Source organism: Metopolophium dirhodum, chromosome 8 (genome assembly GCF_019925205.1).
Source record: "Metopolophium dirhodum isolate CAU chromosome 8, ASM1992520v1, whole genome shotgun sequence".
Taxonomy (NCBI): Eukaryota; Metazoa; Arthropoda; class Insecta; order Hemiptera; family Aphididae; genus Metopolophium; species Metopolophium dirhodum.
Window position 1 is genome coordinate 4332943 of NC_083567.1, and position 18536 is coordinate 4351478.

The following is an 18536-nucleotide window of genomic DNA, read 5'->3' on the forward strand; positions in this document are numbered from 1 at the left end:
CAGTGGAAAATATTGTGGATGTATTGTTTACAATACTATACCAGAAACAGTGTAATACAATACCAGAAACAGTGTAATACAATATAGTCTGTATTATTTGTTAGTAAATAATGAACACAAATTTAAAGTACCAATTTATTTTTATCAGACAGACATAACATAAATTGTTTACTATGACTTGTCAATCAATCTGTAAAAATGTAGAATTCATTTTTATTTCACAAATTTAACACATATTTGGAGTCTGCAAAAAAAAAAAACTAATTGTGAAAATTAAAATGAAAATAGTATCAGAATAATATATTACCATAGATGATCTGGACAAATTCACAAGCTAAACAAAAAGACAAAAAAATTAATTATGAGTTTAATTGAATTTATAAATACCTTAATAAATGGATCTTTCTTCCTTGTAGATACTGTGTCCAGTTTAATAACAGCCTTAACCTTAGCTGGACATTCAGCATTTTTCGAAATTCCTTTTTGATTTTCAGATATACTAGGCTTCTGAAATCCACTATGTTGACAAACAAAGTTTTTTCTAAAAAATGTTTAAAGATGTTTTTTAGTTAAGATTTCTACAACATAAATAGTAATGTAAATACAATATAAAATACTTACGAACACACAATTCGCTGCCCATTTGGAACACTAGTTCTAACGTTCCAATTTAAATAATTTATTTTACCAAACTCAGCAACCCACACATTGATGTCTTCCATAGATTTCACATCACATCTTAAAGTTATATTTACATTGTCATCTTTGACAATTTCATATTTAAATGATGGTGGGTAAATCATTTTATTAAATAATTAAAAATGTTAATTAACAAATCTATTCTAATTAGAAAAAGCATAAAATTTGAAAATATTGATAATTTTATCATGTTATCACAAATGTAATAGGACCAATGAGAGCTCTCTATTTCCTATGGGTCTCTAGCAATGTATGGTTTGCTTATATGCTGCCCGGAGAGGAATTGGGATAGGTGGAAGTCTACTCTACCAAAGCCTCTGGCGCACCACTTGGTAAGGTTTGGTATCAGCCTCCTTGTACTTTGTCCCGGACTCTCGGGGCCAGCGTCGTCCCATCTCGCCAGCCATTTAGCGACGGTCAGCCTCTTCAGCTAATAACGAGGTAGGCCATCTTGCCCCGTCCGTCTTACGTCAAACTCGGCTTTACGCTCCCTAGCGAGGAGGTCAGCGGGTGGAGTCGACGAGAGGACATTGGATGCTACCTCCGACACCGTGCAATAGGCGCTGGTACATCGCAGGAGGATCTTGCGCTGTGTCCTATTCAGCAACTTGACGTTTACGGGAGCGACGTCGAGGGTATGGGCCCAGCTGGGTGCGCCGTACAACAACACCGAATGTACGACAGATGACAGAAGTCTCCGCCTGTCCTCGTGGGGGCCACCAACGTTGGGCATTATCCTAGACAGCTGATTGCCGATTTTTTCGGCCTTTGCTGCGGCATTTCGGATGTGGCTTTTGAACAGGAGTGACTTGTCGATAGTCATTCCCAGATAACGCATCTCTGATGACAGGAGGATGGGGCTTCCGCCTACACGCAGTTTCGGCAAGACGTACTTGTATTTGTACGTGAATAAAACCGCCTCTGCCTTGTCAACGGCAATGCTGAAGCCGAGGCTAGCGATGCGCTCGCCAACCTGCGCCAGTGCCCGATTTGCTGTGGCTTCCAGCTCAGCGACCGTCCTTGTCGAGACAACGACGAGGGTGTCATCCACGAATCCCAGGAGCTTAGCACCGCGTGGTAATTCCTCCCTGAGGACAGTGTCGAAGGTGATGTTCCAGAGAAGGGGACCGACGACTGAACCCTGTGGGACACCTCCTGTTATTTCGACATTAATGTCTCCTCCATGTGTGTTGCCGTAGGACACTGTGCCTGATCTGGTCGAAAAATATGAGTGAAACATATTGTATACGTATGGGGGAACGTCCCATCTCTTGAGGGCCGACAGGATATCAGGCCATTCGATGGAGTTGAACGCATTCTTGATGTCAATTCCGATCGCAACACAGAAGTTCCCGTCGTTCAGCTCCTGGACAACAGTGTTCTGGAACATGCGAACTGCATCATTGGTGGACAACTTCTTCCTAAACCCAAACTGGATCGGCGATAGGCCACCATTCAGTACAATGTGGTCCTCCAATCTTTGTACTAGGAGGAATTCAAGCACCTTCCCAGCATCGTTGAGCAGACAGAGGGGGCGGTAAGAGGACGGTGTTCCTTCAGGCTTGTTTCCTTTCCTCAGCAGCACGATTTTGGAAGTCTTCCACTCCGAGGGAAAAATGCCATGGCGGAGGCAGTCGTTATATAGACCTACCATGATTCGCGTGTCAGCCCTGTGGACAGCCGCGAGTATTTTGCCAGTGATGCAGTCGGGGCCGGGCGCTTTGTTTTTGTTCTTAGCCCTGGCGATGGCCGCGTCGACCTCCGCTTCAGTGAATAGTACCGTGTGGTCGGTAGGATCAGCTCTTTCCAGGAGGCCTTTTTGCTGTGGAAGATCGTCGCTTTCAGTAGCCTTTTGGCTTCGCGGTATGCATCTCCTGTTCTTGCCAGCTTGGTGTTGGCTCGGTCTTCGTCAAAGTTGGCACGCGCGTGTTACCGTAGGCAGGCAATGCGAGACACCATCCTAACCATGCCGCGTTTGGCCCTAATGCATTCCAAGCGTAGGAGGTTAATCTCGTTGTTCCACCAGTGTATGGGTGGCTTACCCTGTTTAGGGGTTTGCCTGGCGGGTAGGGCAAAATTGCATGCAGTCGTGATCCTTGACCGCAAGGATACTGATCTCAGCTCGGGGGCTTGCTCTTCGTAGTTGTTTCCTTGATTGAGCCATTCAGCGAGCAGCAGGTTAGGTTAGGGGAGGACCTAACCTAACCTAACCTAACCTGTCAAAGGCAGATCGTCTCCAGCTTCGCCGTCAGCTCGACTTCAATGAGGCTCATGGATTCCCCATTAACTACAAAAATTGTTTATTAGTATTTGTTATTCGTTGTTGGTCAGTTTGGTAATATTCGTTCCAAAATAAATTGTTTGTATATATTTTATAATTGTATAATTTAATTTAGCTGTAATATCCTTGTCTGCTGTGGTGCGAGTCGCGGGTGCCAACCTCGGAAGCAGGAGCGTTTGTGACGTATAAAATTTATTTAAGTAGAACAAACTCTAAACCAAATTTTTCTTATATGAAAGAGTTAAATGCGAAATTAGCTATATTAAGAGAAGAAAAAATGGATATAATATGTCGAAAATATGGTGATTTATATGTTACGAATTTTCGTAGGCGAGAGCATTGTTTCGGTAAAAGGTTAGATTTTATTACGGCAGCAAAATCTAAACGTGAAAGGTTTAGATCAGGTTAAATTAATTTTTTTAAATTTACTATGAATAATTAGTAATTATACCATTTTTTAGCGAAAGGATCCATAACTATGTATTACAATTGAGAATTAATATGGTGAATCCTCACAGGGGAGGACCTAGATCTACTTGAATATATAAATGATAAAAGAGCAATTATAATTGTAAAAAATAACGATGATAAATGTTTTAAATATTCAATACTATCCAATTTGGATAATCGATCGTATGAAACTTATTTAAATAAAAAATATCATAAATGTTAGAAAAAAAAGTGGTTTAGATTTTAATTTTATTGATTTTCCAACGCCAATCAGTCGGATGAAAAAATTTGAACGTACAAACGATGTATCAATTAATGTTTATAGTTTAAATGATAAAAAACATATTTTTCTTCTGTATATTATATGTGATACTAAAAGAAAAAACATTTCGATCTATTATTGTTCAATAATGATGAAACATCGCATGATTGTTATATAAAACATTTTTCAAGATTTGTTAGAAGTCAGAAAACTAAAAACTGTTCTATAATACATTACGTTTCAAAAACAGGCTATCGAGGATCAGGATATAATGTGAAATATTTAATTTTGATTTAAAAAAAATATTATACACAAAAAACATTATTTTAAAATATCTGATGATGCTATCCATTAATTTTGACTTGAATCAAAACCTAACTATTTAACAAGCATTTTATTCCCAACTTTTTTTACAGTACGTTCAATGAGAAAAGTGTATATGTATCTATAACAACTAATATAAATTTAAAGCCATAATTTTTTTAGAATGCATATCCATTAAATCAGCTTGCCAGAGGTCGTCAATAAACCGTGTTACCATACTGCGTCTAGGAAATATTTTTCTCTAATCTATTAATGTATTTAACTGCATACCATGCACTAGTTGCATTCGTCAACTGTCGAAAAATTATTGTAGAAAATACAATATGTGGTTTACTGTCATTATTATCACAAATCACGACATAATATGATTATTTAATCATCTGTTGAGCTTATATTTTAGTTCGGAATGAAAATTCGGGGCCAATCAATGCAGCTATACCAGAAACAATTCGGACTGAAAATTATTTGGTTCCGTCGGTCCGGGTCTAGTGTATGCGCGGCCCGTATTACAATAGTTAAATTGAGGTTAAGCCACCGAATTCGGCCGGTAAAATCAGTGGGTTAAGCGTAACCGAGGTTTAAACTATGATTGTAGACCTTAGTAGCCCTTAGTCGGCCGCAAACGCACGAAAATGACGACAGGTGACAGAGATAGTGGGAGTGAAGAGACAGAGAGAGAGAGCATGTGGAGATGTAAATTAATTGGCCGACATCCCTACACACGGTATTAGTCGGTATGGCCCAGATCGTGGAGACGAAAGAGTGGAGCGTGTGTGCGTTTGCCGCACCGGCTGCAGGTATTGTCGTCGATCGGTGGACTTGGACCCACTGGACAAAGTCGGTATCGCACGCACACGCAACATATTTATCACTGCAGCCTAATGTGTACAATCGATGGTCAACTGGTCACCCAACTCTGATCGTCACAACGTACAAAATAATTTTCAACTTATAAAACAAAATCATACTTATGGATCTTTGATATTTTTAACTTTTCAGCTGCTATTATAACAATTTATTAGAATATTTGTAAGCAATTTTCAAGCATTTTAAACTTACGAAACAAATGTTATTGACATAGGTATAAAAAATTATAAATAAGTTGAACACTACTGGGAATTTTTACTTTTTATTTTCTTCCCTCCCCAATTATAAACTATATTCACTTTCCTACCAGAAAAGATACTGAAGTAGAAAATTAAAACATTCTTATCAAAAAGTTACCCACTGATGACGGTAAAAAAAATAAAAACACATAATTTTAAAATCAATATACCGGGTGATTCTTTTAAGAAAAATATTCTGTTTTGGAATAGAAAATTAAAACCCTGTGTTGTCATTCAAAAAAGTAAAAAACTTAAAAAATTATAACGATAAAAAATATTTAAAAATATAACTTTTATATAAAAACGTTGTTTTATAAGCGACTTGAAACTATGTAAAAAAAATTTTTTTAAAAAATTTACACTTTTTGAAATAAAAACCAGTGAGTGTTGTTTATCAAACAAATAAAAGAATCACTCGGTATTAATTATCGCTCCGCTCAGAATTTAATAGTAGGTAATAATAATAGAAATAATAATGATTCAATTCATATATATGTTGGGAGTTGACAAAAAAACCTAACAATATAATAAGAATCAAATTAATATATTAATTCAACTGGACAGTTGAATTTTTCATAAAACAAATAGACAAAATAGAAACTTTGTTGGTACTCTCATAAACAGTTATATTAGATATATATTATATAACATTATATAATAAGAATAAAGTTAATATTATATTGTATTAGACAATTGAATTAATCATAAAATAATTAGACAAAATGATGCAACGTTACTCTATTTATCAGTAATTTATTTCTTAGATATCAAGTCCTCTAAAAATGTTTTTCCTAGAATATTATCCTCACAGTAGCCAGTAACTGGAGTTTTGAGAAGTGGAACTGCAAAATAAATTGGTATTAGATTTGTTGATTGTGTGCATTATGCATTATGCATTATTGTGTTGATTGGCCTATTTTTACAAAGAAAAGGTATTGGAATTTTCCATCATCATAAACCAAAAAATAATTTTAATAAATCTTACGTTTAGCCATAGTCAATCCTGAAAAATATTATCGAAAAGAATTTTAAAATAAACTAAACAAATATAAAAAAATATAGTTTCCCAATGGCATGAGTACATGACACCCCGGACGACATCCTGACGACCATAAAAAATAATTGTTTTAATAATTGGAACCAGTTTGGCACGATTTTCCAAAATTAGGTTTTTATATGCTGAATCGATAGCAATTATTACTATTATAGAGATGTCAGGTTTTTTATTATCCATTATTTTTAAAAATTCATCAGTGCGTATAACAGACAAATTATGGTATTCTACATTAGAATGTAATTTAAAACATTCCAAAGCATCTTTCCATTTAATAAAAGGTTTACTTACTAAACCACCCACTTTTTGATTTGAACCTTTTCCGATGCACTCATTAGAAAATAAAACACGCATACTTTACATAATGCACCTTCTAATTGTTTCGAATAAACTAACCAAGAAAACCGTGTTAACCAAGAAATTTGGAATTTTAATTTTCTTTTTGACACCATCGGAAAATTATAATTTGAAGAAGGAAGCCACGGATTTTTTAATAAATCGTGCTTAAATTTATTTTCAGTTATTCTAACATCTACATACCGTCCAATATCTTTAAGTTCTGGTAAATCTAGAGCACTTTCTACAACATAATTTTCAGCAGTAGACGCACACGGAACTTCTTCTTCTGTAGTTATTAATTCTGATTCCAATTCAGTTTGATTGTTTTTCTTATGAAAAAAATTAAATATTGACGACTGGGATGGCAAACTTCGTTTCATTTTTAAAAAAATGAATAAAATATAATGCAACAGAAAATAGATACACAGACACACAGTTATTAAGAAATAGAATCAAATATAAATAAGTACACGTTATGCTTTATATCATTATTCATTACCGAATACTTCTGAAAAACAGACTAAACAATACTGGCGAACACGGAACAATAGGAACAATTATAAAGTTATAAAGCGATTGAGTCCGACGTCCGTCTTCCGACAAGATTGCGATAACATAATATACGTTTGTCATTTTGTAAAATAGATAACGTGTAATGACTAATGACTAGTTTGAAATGTACAAATACTTACAAGAAACTGCAGTTGTACACTTATACATTAAGTGTGTAGTTAGTTTTTGTTTATTTGTTATATTATAAATATATACCTACTTTAAAAATTTCGGGGGGGGGAGGTGCTTGAACCTCTATACGGGCCTGGCCAGGGATCATGTGTCGCTAACAGACCTATACTCTTTTGTTAGAAAAGTGCTGGCTGGGGAATTAAATAATAATAATTTGATTAGGCCATAACATTTGCATTTTGGCGATCTTGTAAAAATCGCAATTTGTTAGGTTAATTTAGCAAAACTGCTTTATTTGCAGGGTGAGTGATTTGTAATGGGCGACCTTTTCTAATATCCTGTGATGCGTTTGAGCAGTATTTTATCAACCCTTTCATTTCGACAGATCTGGGATTGTCCGTAATTTCCTCGGGTACACGAAAAGATGCGTTTTCAAGAGGTTAGTTTCAAAAAAATTATCATTTTCAATTGAAATGCATCGTTTATTTCATTTTGTAATACAATTTTTTTCAATTTTAACATCCATATTTGAAACGTTACACTGATAACTAACAGTAACAATACTATAACGAGTTCAAGTTTCTTACGTTCGCGCAATACTGATATTCGTGCCACAATTATTATAATGTTTAGGTTGATATTATAATATTATTTGATTTTAATCTTTATAATTTAATATTTTGTATCGTACCTATCATACTAGCTCAAACACATTATAAACAACTCGCCCAAGCACATTGTTTTTATTAGGAGTATAAAAAGTCAACCCCCCATAATATGTATTATCATAATAAAAGTTATTATTTCTATACTGCAAGTGATTTGCATTTAGTCGACAGCAAAACAGACAACATCTAAGTTTTCAACAACCAACATAATTGTAGACGATCAATAATTATTTTTTTATCTACGGTCACACCAAAATTTTAAATTCTGGTAATTTGATATAGGAAATTAGAGTTCCTTATAAAAAGGAATTCGTTCTTTTTTAAAAAAAAAAAGGAATTTCTTCGTAAGTGTATGTGTTTGGGCTGCCGGCTATTCCCTAGCATTTGGCCGGGCAGCTACTCGAAAGGAAAGAAAATGGTGTTCAACTTTGGGCGGGATAGGTGACTAATAAATATGAATAACAACACGTCTAAAATAATTGACAATACTATATTATCAACACTACAAATGTGCGTTTGTTGGCCGGGAAAACGACTCTTCCCGAGCGCAACTCAAAACAATAATAAGGAATAATATTGATATACGTAATGATAACAATAGTGATAATAGATTACCGGCCGGCATATAACCTAACCGGCCGGTGGGGCGGTGTATCGGCGGCGACTGCAACAGCTGCAGCTGCGACGATGGCGATTACACGCAGGTGAACGGGGTGCGGCGGCTGTTGGCGGCGGCACCGGACGACGGCGAGTGTCCGGATTACGTAATGCGCAAATTACGTAATCACGGAACGAACTAGCGTCACACGAGGGATACACCATAGTATGGTTAGGTTAGGACAAACAAGGCACATGACTTTACTTTCAATAACAAAGTATTGATTGATCCATTTATGTTGAAATACACGACATTCAGAATCTATTTTTCTTTTTTTACTGACATTCATTTTAACTAGTTTAAAATTTAAATTAACAGCCAAATAAACGATTACTAATATAAGACATAAAATATAAATTAAAATGTTATAAAAATTACTCACGACGCAAACCGCACATACCCGTATGAAAAACGCAATGTTACTGAGCACAATCGAAAATTAAAATTATAACCCAAATACACTCGTCGTATCTACTCTATCTTATCGGTAACTGTCAAAGTGTCAAGGTATATCCACAATTATAAATCCATTATTATATGACTGATAGAAACGTTCAACTATATTTATACAATATGATTTTTTTTTGATATGATATTCAATTAAATTTCGTTGTTATAGAATTTAAAGCGGGCCGTATTTAATAGACTCGCGGGCCGGATGCGGCCCGCGGGCCGCCGGTTGCCGACCACTGCACCATACGAATGCACAATCACAATATTACGCCGGACGGCGCGACCACGAAATAATAATGCACAACTATGCTATCCTCGCACCACACGTGGTTGTCGAACGACGGACGGTCGGCTCTCTTGGAGTGTACGGAAAAGACGCACGGTCTGCTCTTTTGGAGCTTACGAAAAAGTCTATAAGTCGGCGACAGGAAAACTTCAAAACTGGCCCCTGTGTACCGCGACCCGCTACTGCTTCCCCACCCGATAGCAATTGGTTCTCAACCTATACCGCATACTGAGTGGCTGTCGCAGTGCCACTCGTAATACACATTACGTTGTGGACCACTGAGGCAAAACGGCCGCTAGATTCGTGACAGTCAGGGGCCATTTTTCGTGTCGCCGACTTCGTTTTTTTTATAGTTTTAGATGCGTCGTCTCGCGGACCGGTTGCCAAATGTTGCACGAAGAACGGCAGCAAGTTCGAACAGTATGATTTAACTCTAAAGTATCAAAGTTATACCAAGTTTGTCGTTTTTACTTAATTCCATCTACGGTAGATAAATAAAATCAATTTATACAAAATCCTATCTTAACCTAACCGTAATAAAATCTGATGAATAAAAAAAAACAAATTCAACCCTTTGTAAATTAACCTATTATGACCAAGTAGTTTCGGAGTTTATCCCGTGACACGAGATTTTTATATACATAAGATAACAAGTAGGTACATATTTTATAATACTAATTGAGATTTTCTTCAAAATTAAATTGTTGTCCAACGTATGTCGATTGTCTTAACGTCGATACTCGATAATAATCACTAACTAGCAATATACATTATACACATTAAAAATAATATATCTTAATTTCAATTATTTACATAATTATCTGTGTAAATTACTGGAACTAGAAATTCGTTCCGAACAATTTTGTTATTTTTCCTTGAAAAAAAGAACTAGTTTATTTTCTGGTCCTTTTTTTATAAAAAATAATTTGTTCCAGGAATCCGTTCCTTTTGGAACTCGTTCCTTCCAAACACTGATAAATGTATAATGTATTCAATATAAAGAGCAGTTGCAGTAGCCAGTAAGTACTTGTAACATCATTCAAACATCATATTCGTATTTTACGATCAGTCATGATGCACTGTTTGACATTGATTATGCGTATAATATGTTACCGGCAAAGACGTAAATTAAGAAATTAATGTTAATTAATTATAGTCGATAACAATATTTCCGATCAAATTAGACGGGTATACGATATTGACTAAGAAATAACTAGTGATTCATGACAAATTATAATTTGTAAAAGTATAATTTGTGATGTAGTGATGGGCAACGTGATAATTTTGTGTAGCGGTATTGTTCTGAATTTTCCGATATAAGTTGTACGAAATCGATATCGTGTCGAAAATATCGAAAATATTTTTTAATCATTTTAAATATTAACTACTTAGTACTCATTAGTCATTAGTTATTAGAATTAAAATTAATAATTAACATAAATAAATATAAATACTGAATTAAAACTTATAATTTATAAATTCAAAAATTTGCTTTACATTGCTAATTGAAGATAAGAAAAAAAACTTGCTACAACAATTTCCGATATACCTAGGATATGTTAGGCTCGGTTAAGTTATAATAGGACATAATTAATAAAAATGTTAAATCAATTCAAATCAAATGTCAAAAATCTATTGTAAACTGGTTGTTAGGTGAACTCTAATTGTAGGTAAGTTAGGTACTTAGTTGTAAACAGTTATGTATATAAAAGTTTAAAAAATGTATTTGTAAATTTTAATTAGAAATGGCCTCGCGTTGTAAAGTCGATTTATCTATAATCGGTACTAACAATAACGTACTTTCCGGCTCTAATATGGTTAGGTTATGGATGGTTCTCTTCCGACGGGACCCACCTTGACGCGGTGGAGGAGCTTGCGGACCTTAAATGGTTTTACCAAGCGGTCCCATACCCGGCTGTGACCTTAACCGGTAAGTCGGAGCACAGAGAGTCTGTCCTTACCTTCACTGGTAGGGATCGGCAGGCTTGGAGCCAGCCTGCACACACCTGCAAAGGCTCTGAACCGGCCCTGACCTTAACCAGTTGGGGCCGGCAAGGTCGGAGGTAGCCTGCTCCCGGACGAGCAAAAGCCCTACGGGAAGGAAATCCCCGACAGAAAAACCAGGCTAGAACTGTCCTCAACAGTCTCTCCGGAACGCGATCAACTCCCGAGAAGCAGCACGATCAGGAATCAGCGGACCGGACAGGACGCAACGGGGGTCTGGTAAACCCCCGCCAAGGCAACTATCATCTGTGGGAAGCGGCGATCCCGCAGATTAAAAGCTGTTTGAAAGATGGAAGCACAACGAAAATATATTTCTACCTCAGATGGTGAACCGATCTCATCGGGGAATCCACCCTCTACGGAGGCAGGCCCCAAGGATTCTGGGGGGGGGGGGGGGCGTCCATTAATCAATCTACAAACAAGCCCGTCAAAACTTAATGTCATGCTGACTGCCTCGAGCACTAGCAAAGAGAAGCAGCCATGCATTCAGGCGGCCATAGGTAATCTTAAGAGTACCATCAAACAACAATATAAACTAATCAATGGCATACTTGCGGCCATTGATTACCTGTCCACGTGTCAAGAAAAAACCAAATCCCCAGTAGTGATAGAGGCCATTGACCTCGCTATTAAATCGACAGAGAACCTTAAATTGTCCACAACCAGCGTTCACAGCGCTTTCTACGAGGTTGAGAAGGCAGCGATCAGAGGGTCCAGCGACCAAAAGCTAACAGCAGCCGGGGTTCTGCCAGCCCTGGAGGAGAACAGAGCCGCTATCAATGAACTGAGAACGTTGATGGAAAAGCAGGGTGAAGCACTAGGGGAGTTCTCACAACAAATGCAGCAGCAACATCAACAACGGAACTCGCACGATGCGCAACCAGCAGACCAGTTAGCCTCCCCCAAAGTCCCAAAAGGACCGCAGAGGAAGCAGAAGAAACAGAAGCCACAGCCTACGACTGCTGATGTTGCTCTGAAGAAGGACCTACTACTGCGCCAGGGTCACCCGCAGCCAGGCACAGCTACAAATAATTCGGAACTTGAAACCAGGGAGTGGAAAGAAGTCACCAAACGCGGGGCGTTCAAAAATCCCTCCAAGGCAACACCGAATTCAACCACCAAAAAGAAGACCGACGCGGAGGCCTTGGTCCGGAGGCGAGCTCCCAGGACGGAAGCGGTGACAATTACAGACCCCGCAGACGGTGAAACATACGCCAGCGTGATGAGGCTTGCGACTAGCTGCATCGATCCGCAAGAACATGGAATTCAAATCGGGAAAGTACGGCGCACTAAAGCTGGAGCTATCCTCATGGAGGTCAGCGGGAAAGAAGAGGCCGATAAACTATCCACCCTCCTTTGTGAAACCCTTGGCCAAAGAGCGAAAGTTAGCAGACCCAGGAGAACGACTCCAGTCCTGGTTATCAACATCCCAGAATGGCTGGACGATGACAAGGTGAGATGCTCGATTGCGGCGGCAGACCCGTGCCTAGATATTTCAGGGATCAGCCTAAGAGAGAATGCTGGAGGGGGTAAGGTAGCTAAGCTGACTGTGGACATGGACACTGCTCTTAGGCTGTCTGCTCAAAAAAACATTAAAATAGGATGGAACTTATGCCGCGTCAAGCTCTTAGAAGCAAAGACACCGACGTGCTACAGATTCCAGGCGAGTGGTCACATCGTGGCAGAATGCCAAGCCACAGCTGCCCTGCCAAGAAAGTGCTACCGATGCCGCGGAGCAGGACACCTCGCAGCAACGTGCCAGGTAGTTAGACCTGGGCATAAGAAGAGCGGAGTTCCGGAACCCGCAGATGAAGGGGTAAATGAATAAGTTCATCCAAGTGAACCTGAACCACTTCAAGGTGGCTCAGGACCTGCTCCGGCAGTACACGGCCGAGCAGCGCGTAGAGGTTGTGCTCATTACCGACCCCTATTCTGCTCCCGAAGGTTCAACCTCATGGTTCACCAGCTCCGGAACACAGAGAGCGGCCATTTGGCTCGCAGGCACTAGAGTCACCGCAGCCAAAATCCACATAGACCCAGAGTTCGTATCCGCCCGCCTGAACGGAATCCAGACGTTTAGTTGCTACGCATCGCCCAACAAGTCACGGGCCGAGTTCGAAGACCTACTGCAGCGATTGGAGGACAAGGTCAAGGCCGTCGAACCAGGGGTCCCAGTCCTTATTTCAGGAGACTTCAACGCGCGGTCTGCGGCATGGGGTGACTGGTCCCGTGATACCCGAGGAGACGATCTGAGCACCCTGTTCAGCTCTCTTGGACTGCAGGTCCTAAACGAGGGATCAAAGCCAACCTTCGTGGGAATAGGCAGAGGCTCAATAGTAGACATCACTGCGGTGTCCGAGTCCCTTGGAAGACGCGTCTCTGGATGGTGCGTGTGCGACGAGGTGGAGAGCTTATCTGACCATCAGTACATCGCGTTTCATTTAGAGGATACCAGAACCAGAGCCCCCGAAATCAGATACGAGCCGAGGGGCTGGAAGACTGAGGGCGAGATTAACAGCCAATATATGGAAATAGGACTTCTCCTGGCGAGGTGGACCAGTGATCGTGCCCTGTTCGCCACATCCACCAATGCCCAACAGCGATCCCAGGCCGTCCACGAGTCCATCACTACGGCCTGCGACTTCACCCTTAGGCGCATGGCCCCTAGCCCAACGGGGAAACCTCCTGCTCATTGGTGGAATGACGAAATTGCCTCTGAGCGAAAAAAATGCATTGTGGCGAAGCGAACCAAAACCAGATGCGCTGCAAAACTCCACCGATGCCGCACACGTGGGCAACACTCAGTCAGTGAAGAGGAAGCTGCAATCTCAGCCTCCACTGCCTATAAGGAAACCAGGAAAAATCTGAAAATCGCCATCGCGCAGAGTAAGAAGAGATGCTGGAACGAACTGCTCGAAACCATCGACAGCGACCCATGGGGAAAACCCTGCAAGCTGGTCGCCCGAAGGCTACGTGGTCCTCCCGCAACTAGCAAGATGGAACGCGAGTCAGTACTACGAATCACGGACGTACTCTTCCCCCTCCATCCCCCGATGACGATGCAAGCACTCGATGTGAATCAGACCCCCCCTCCCCCCTTCACAATAGAGGAGGTTAGCAAAGCGGTTGATAAAACCAAGAGGAAAAACACCGCCCCGGGTATGGACAACATAAACGGTAAAATAATTAGTGTTGTTCACCAAGTATGCCCGTCCATGCTACTGGGAATGTTCAACCAGTGCATTAAAGAAGGAGTGATTCCTTCCGGCTGGAAGAGGGCTCGCGTCATCCTTTTAAAGAAGGGAAACAAACCAGAAGGAGAACCTGCTTCATACAGACCAATTTGTCTCCTGAACGTAGTAGGAAAAGTATTCGAGTCCCTGTTGGTGGCAAGGCTACATGAACACATTGCCGGCAGAGATGGCTTGTCTCATAACCAGTTTGGCTTTACCAAACAGCTGTCCACGGACGATGTGGTGAGGAAACTCCAGAGTAAGATCCTCTCCGAAATAAATTTCCCCTCTTCAAAGTTCTGCGTGGCAATCAGCCTGGATATCAAGAATGCCTTTGATTCCATTGGCTGGAATGAGGTCATGCTGGCATTAAACCAGGCCGAAACCCCAGTGTACCTGAAAAAAGTCTTCCAGGAGTCCTGGACCAGGACTACTTTTCCGGGAGGTCAGCCGAAACTTCAGCTGGAGATCAAAAAGTAGAGATCCAGGTATCATGCGGTGTCCCTCAAGGCTCCGTCGTCGGCCCACTTCTTTGGAACCTTGCTTACGACCGGATACTCCAACTCCAACTCCCGCGTGGGTCCAGACTTATCGGTTTCGCTGACGACACCCTAGTTATAAGCTCGGGGAAAACCATCCCAGAGCTGGAAACAATTGCCAACGAGACACTCTCCCTGGTCTCTGAAGAGATCCGGAACATAGGACTGTCACTGGCAGTGCATAAAATCGAGGCGGTTGTGTTCACCAACAAATATAAGTTCGAGACCCCAAGGCTGCTACTTGACGGTCAAACCATCCAGCCTAAGGGCAACATGAAGTACTTGGGGATGATAGTGGAGCGTGGCCTACTCTTCAAGGACCACATTGTCGAAGCTTCATCCAAGGCGGAAAAGATGGCAAACGCCCTAGGGAGACTTATGCCTAACATCGGAGGCCCAAAAGAGTCTAGAAGGAAACTCCTCTTATCAGTCACAATGGTGATACTCCTTTACGGAGCACCATCCTGGGCAGAGACAATGTCCCTGGTCCCGAGAAACAAGGCACTAGTTAACGGCGTGCAGCGGAAGGCGCTACTCCGAAACATCTGCGGCTACCGCACAGTGTCGGAAACAGCCACTAACATCCTGGCCGGCTCGCCGCCTGCCGACTTACTGGCCGAGGAACGCAGTGCCTCGTTCAGCGAGAAGAGGTCTGGTGTACGCAGCGAGCACTCTCCCCGTGCCACCACAATGGTGAAGTGGAAAGCACGCATCGCTGAGTCGCAATCCGGTGATTGGAGCCAGCGGCTAATCCCGGACGTTGAAAAGTGGTGCCTCGGCAAACAAGGGGACCTAGACTACCATTCAATAAAAATCCTTTCTGGACACGGTTGCTTTGGAGTCTACCTCCACAAAATCGGAAAGGAAGAGTCTGATGCTTGCCACCACTGCAATTCGTGCTGCGACAGCGCGGAACACACGCTGGTCGAATGTCCGGCATGGGACTACGAGAGAATTCAGCTGGAACGTGCGATCGGGTGCACAGTAACAGTAGCCAGCCTCGTGCCCGCTATGCTGACCTCCCCCGCCAACTGGCAGGCCGTCAAAGATTTCTCCAGAGCGGTAATAACAAAGAAAGAGTCCGACGAAAGAGCCAGGGAGCGACCAGGTGGATCTAGAGCAAGAGCAAGAGTAAGGAGGGTTTAGTAGAGGAAACGGACGTCAGGTCAGGCAGGAGCCGTCAAAAGATAGCCGAGGAGGAGGATCGAGCACGTCAGGCTGTGGACCGGAGGCACGGACTCCCTGATGAAGATGAAAATTAGTGTTCATAGTTAAGTAATATATATCTGTAGTCGAAGGCAAATTAGGAGATTAGAGGCTCCATCTAATGTACCATTACCATTTTGTGATAGAGGCGAGTGGGGGATTGGCCTCCACTTCTAATTGTTTGTATTAGATGTTGATTTTCCAATAAACGATGGGGACCGGAGGAGAAGTAATGCTAACGCGGTTCCTCTTCCGGTTCTCGATACCACAATAAAAAAAAAAAAAGGTTAGGATGGTCGTACATTACGTACATTTTAAGTAAAATATGTCATCCATATAGTTGGTATACAGTATAAATCACGATAATTTATTTATTATAATAATGAAATATTAATTATATTAATTAAATTATAATAGGCACTAGCACATTGCATAACATATATCTAATATCTACCTGTATAGTACCTACCTTCAAAATATCACACTACAACAAATGGTAAAAGTAAATGATTCAATTTATTTATTTTATTTATGTAATATTAAGTATAATTTATCTTATATGTATTATTAAATTTCTGACTCAATTTAAATATTTCGGTAAACAAAATTATCAACATTGTCTATCACTATTAGACATTAAGGTAATTTCCTAGTCATAGTTGTAAAGTTGTAAATGTATAAACAAAGTATTTGAATTTTACAACCTTGCCTATATTGTCTAGGTAGGAGGCATTGACAATATCTACTAATGTTAGGAATTTATAATATTGCAATATTGGTTAGCCATTTACGTTACAAAGTATTTTACATTATTGACGGTAACATAATATTATACACTAAATACATAGTTACTATTACAATATATTTTAGTAAGTTATATAATCAATTTTAATTTGTTAATACACTCAATACTCATACATACTTTCACGGGAAACAGCCAAAAAATCCATATATGCTACTGTCAAAGCTGTAAGAATACACTACATTGTGACAGTTTACAATTGTTTTTGGTATATCTACATTCTACATTCTACATATTATTATAAGTTAGTTACATCATAATAATATAACTCTTTAGATAAAATATTCAATAGATTCAATAATTTTTTTTTTTTATTTAATTATAAAATGAATTACAGTTTTATTCATTGGGTGAAACATTTCAATTGAATTTCTACATTTATTCGGAACCTCATCTATCCAGGACTGATCTTACTTATGGTGCGGTACGTATACTTTCTTAGTAAAAACAACTACTTAACGTACTAAGGTCCACTCCGACAGAATAATTATCGAGTATGCCATTATAATGGATGTGTTAAATTTAATTCATTGATAAATCGTTGTAAAGATAAAACAATTTTGAGCGGAGTATCAGTCAGGTATGTCAGACTTCCAGGCTACCATATTTAAAAAACAAATCAAAATTAATAAATGAAAAAAAATGATTAAATAATGGCTCAAAAAGAGTCAAAATATTTTGAAAATTGTATAACATATGAAAAATGCTTACATAAATATTTGGTGAAAATGTCATGTTCTACGGATATTTCTTTTTGGATTACGATAAAATATAAGTATAAAAAATCGAATGATGCGGTATTTTGATCATTTACCGGTGAATATTCAACATCGTCACAATTTTAAATTTAAACGCTCAAAGAAAATTAATATTTTTTTATAATTCTAAATAGAAATGAGTAGAACCCTTTGAATCATAACGTGGAACGCTAACGGGCTTGTACAACGAAAACAAGAACTTGAACATCTTATGAATAACGAAACAATTGATATAGCTTTAATTAGAATTTGTTTTCTTTAATTATTAAAATAGCAGACACTCGGTAGCAGATTCATTGCTGGAGGAGATTATAATGCCAAACACACCTTTTGGGGATCGAAATTGATTACCACCAAAGGGTGGGAATTGTTCAAATCAGCAAGTACAATTTAAGCACAATTCATTTCAACTAGAAAACCCACATATTGGTTGACTGACCCAAATAAATTACCTGATCTTATTGACTTCTACGTAATGAAAGGAATTTCATCAAATTATACGGAATTTGAAGGAGCATTAGAACTTACGTCAGATCAAATTCCTGTGCTTCTCTCTCTGATGTGATAATGAAACAAAAAAAAAATGTCTATAACAAACAAAAAAACAAATTGGGACCTATTCATAAATACCCTCGGAGAAAACATAATACTTTCAACTTGATTAAGAACAATAGCAGATATTAAAATTGCAGTAAAAAAAATAACCGACGACATTGTTAGTGCGGCGGAA

General features: G+C 39.4%; 1 protein-coding gene and 1 pseudogene across 2 annotated transcripts; one reads left to right on the forward strand and one right to left on the reverse strand.

Moving 5' to 3' along the window:
• LOC132950661 (uncharacterized) overlaps positions 1 to 18536 on the forward strand; it is a 61865-nt pseudogene that overhangs the window by 42600 nt on the left and 729 nt on the right.
• LOC132951181 (uncharacterized) lies at positions 122 to 968 on the reverse strand. Of its 2 annotated transcripts, XM_061022942.1 has the most exons (3): positions 622 to 968; positions 388 to 541; positions 122 to 244 (listed from the first exon to the last, which is right to left on the reverse strand). In XM_061022942.1, the coding sequence occupies exons 1-3, from the start codon at positions 801 to 803 to the stop codon at positions 227 to 229; spliced, it is 354 nt and encodes a 117-aa protein (XP_060878925.1). In that variant the 5' UTR covers positions 804 to 968; the 3' UTR covers positions 122 to 226. The 2 variants fall into 2 exon arrangements, with proteins under 2 accessions (XP_060878925.1, XP_060878924.1); XM_061022941.1 differs by having other exon boundaries at positions 122 to 541.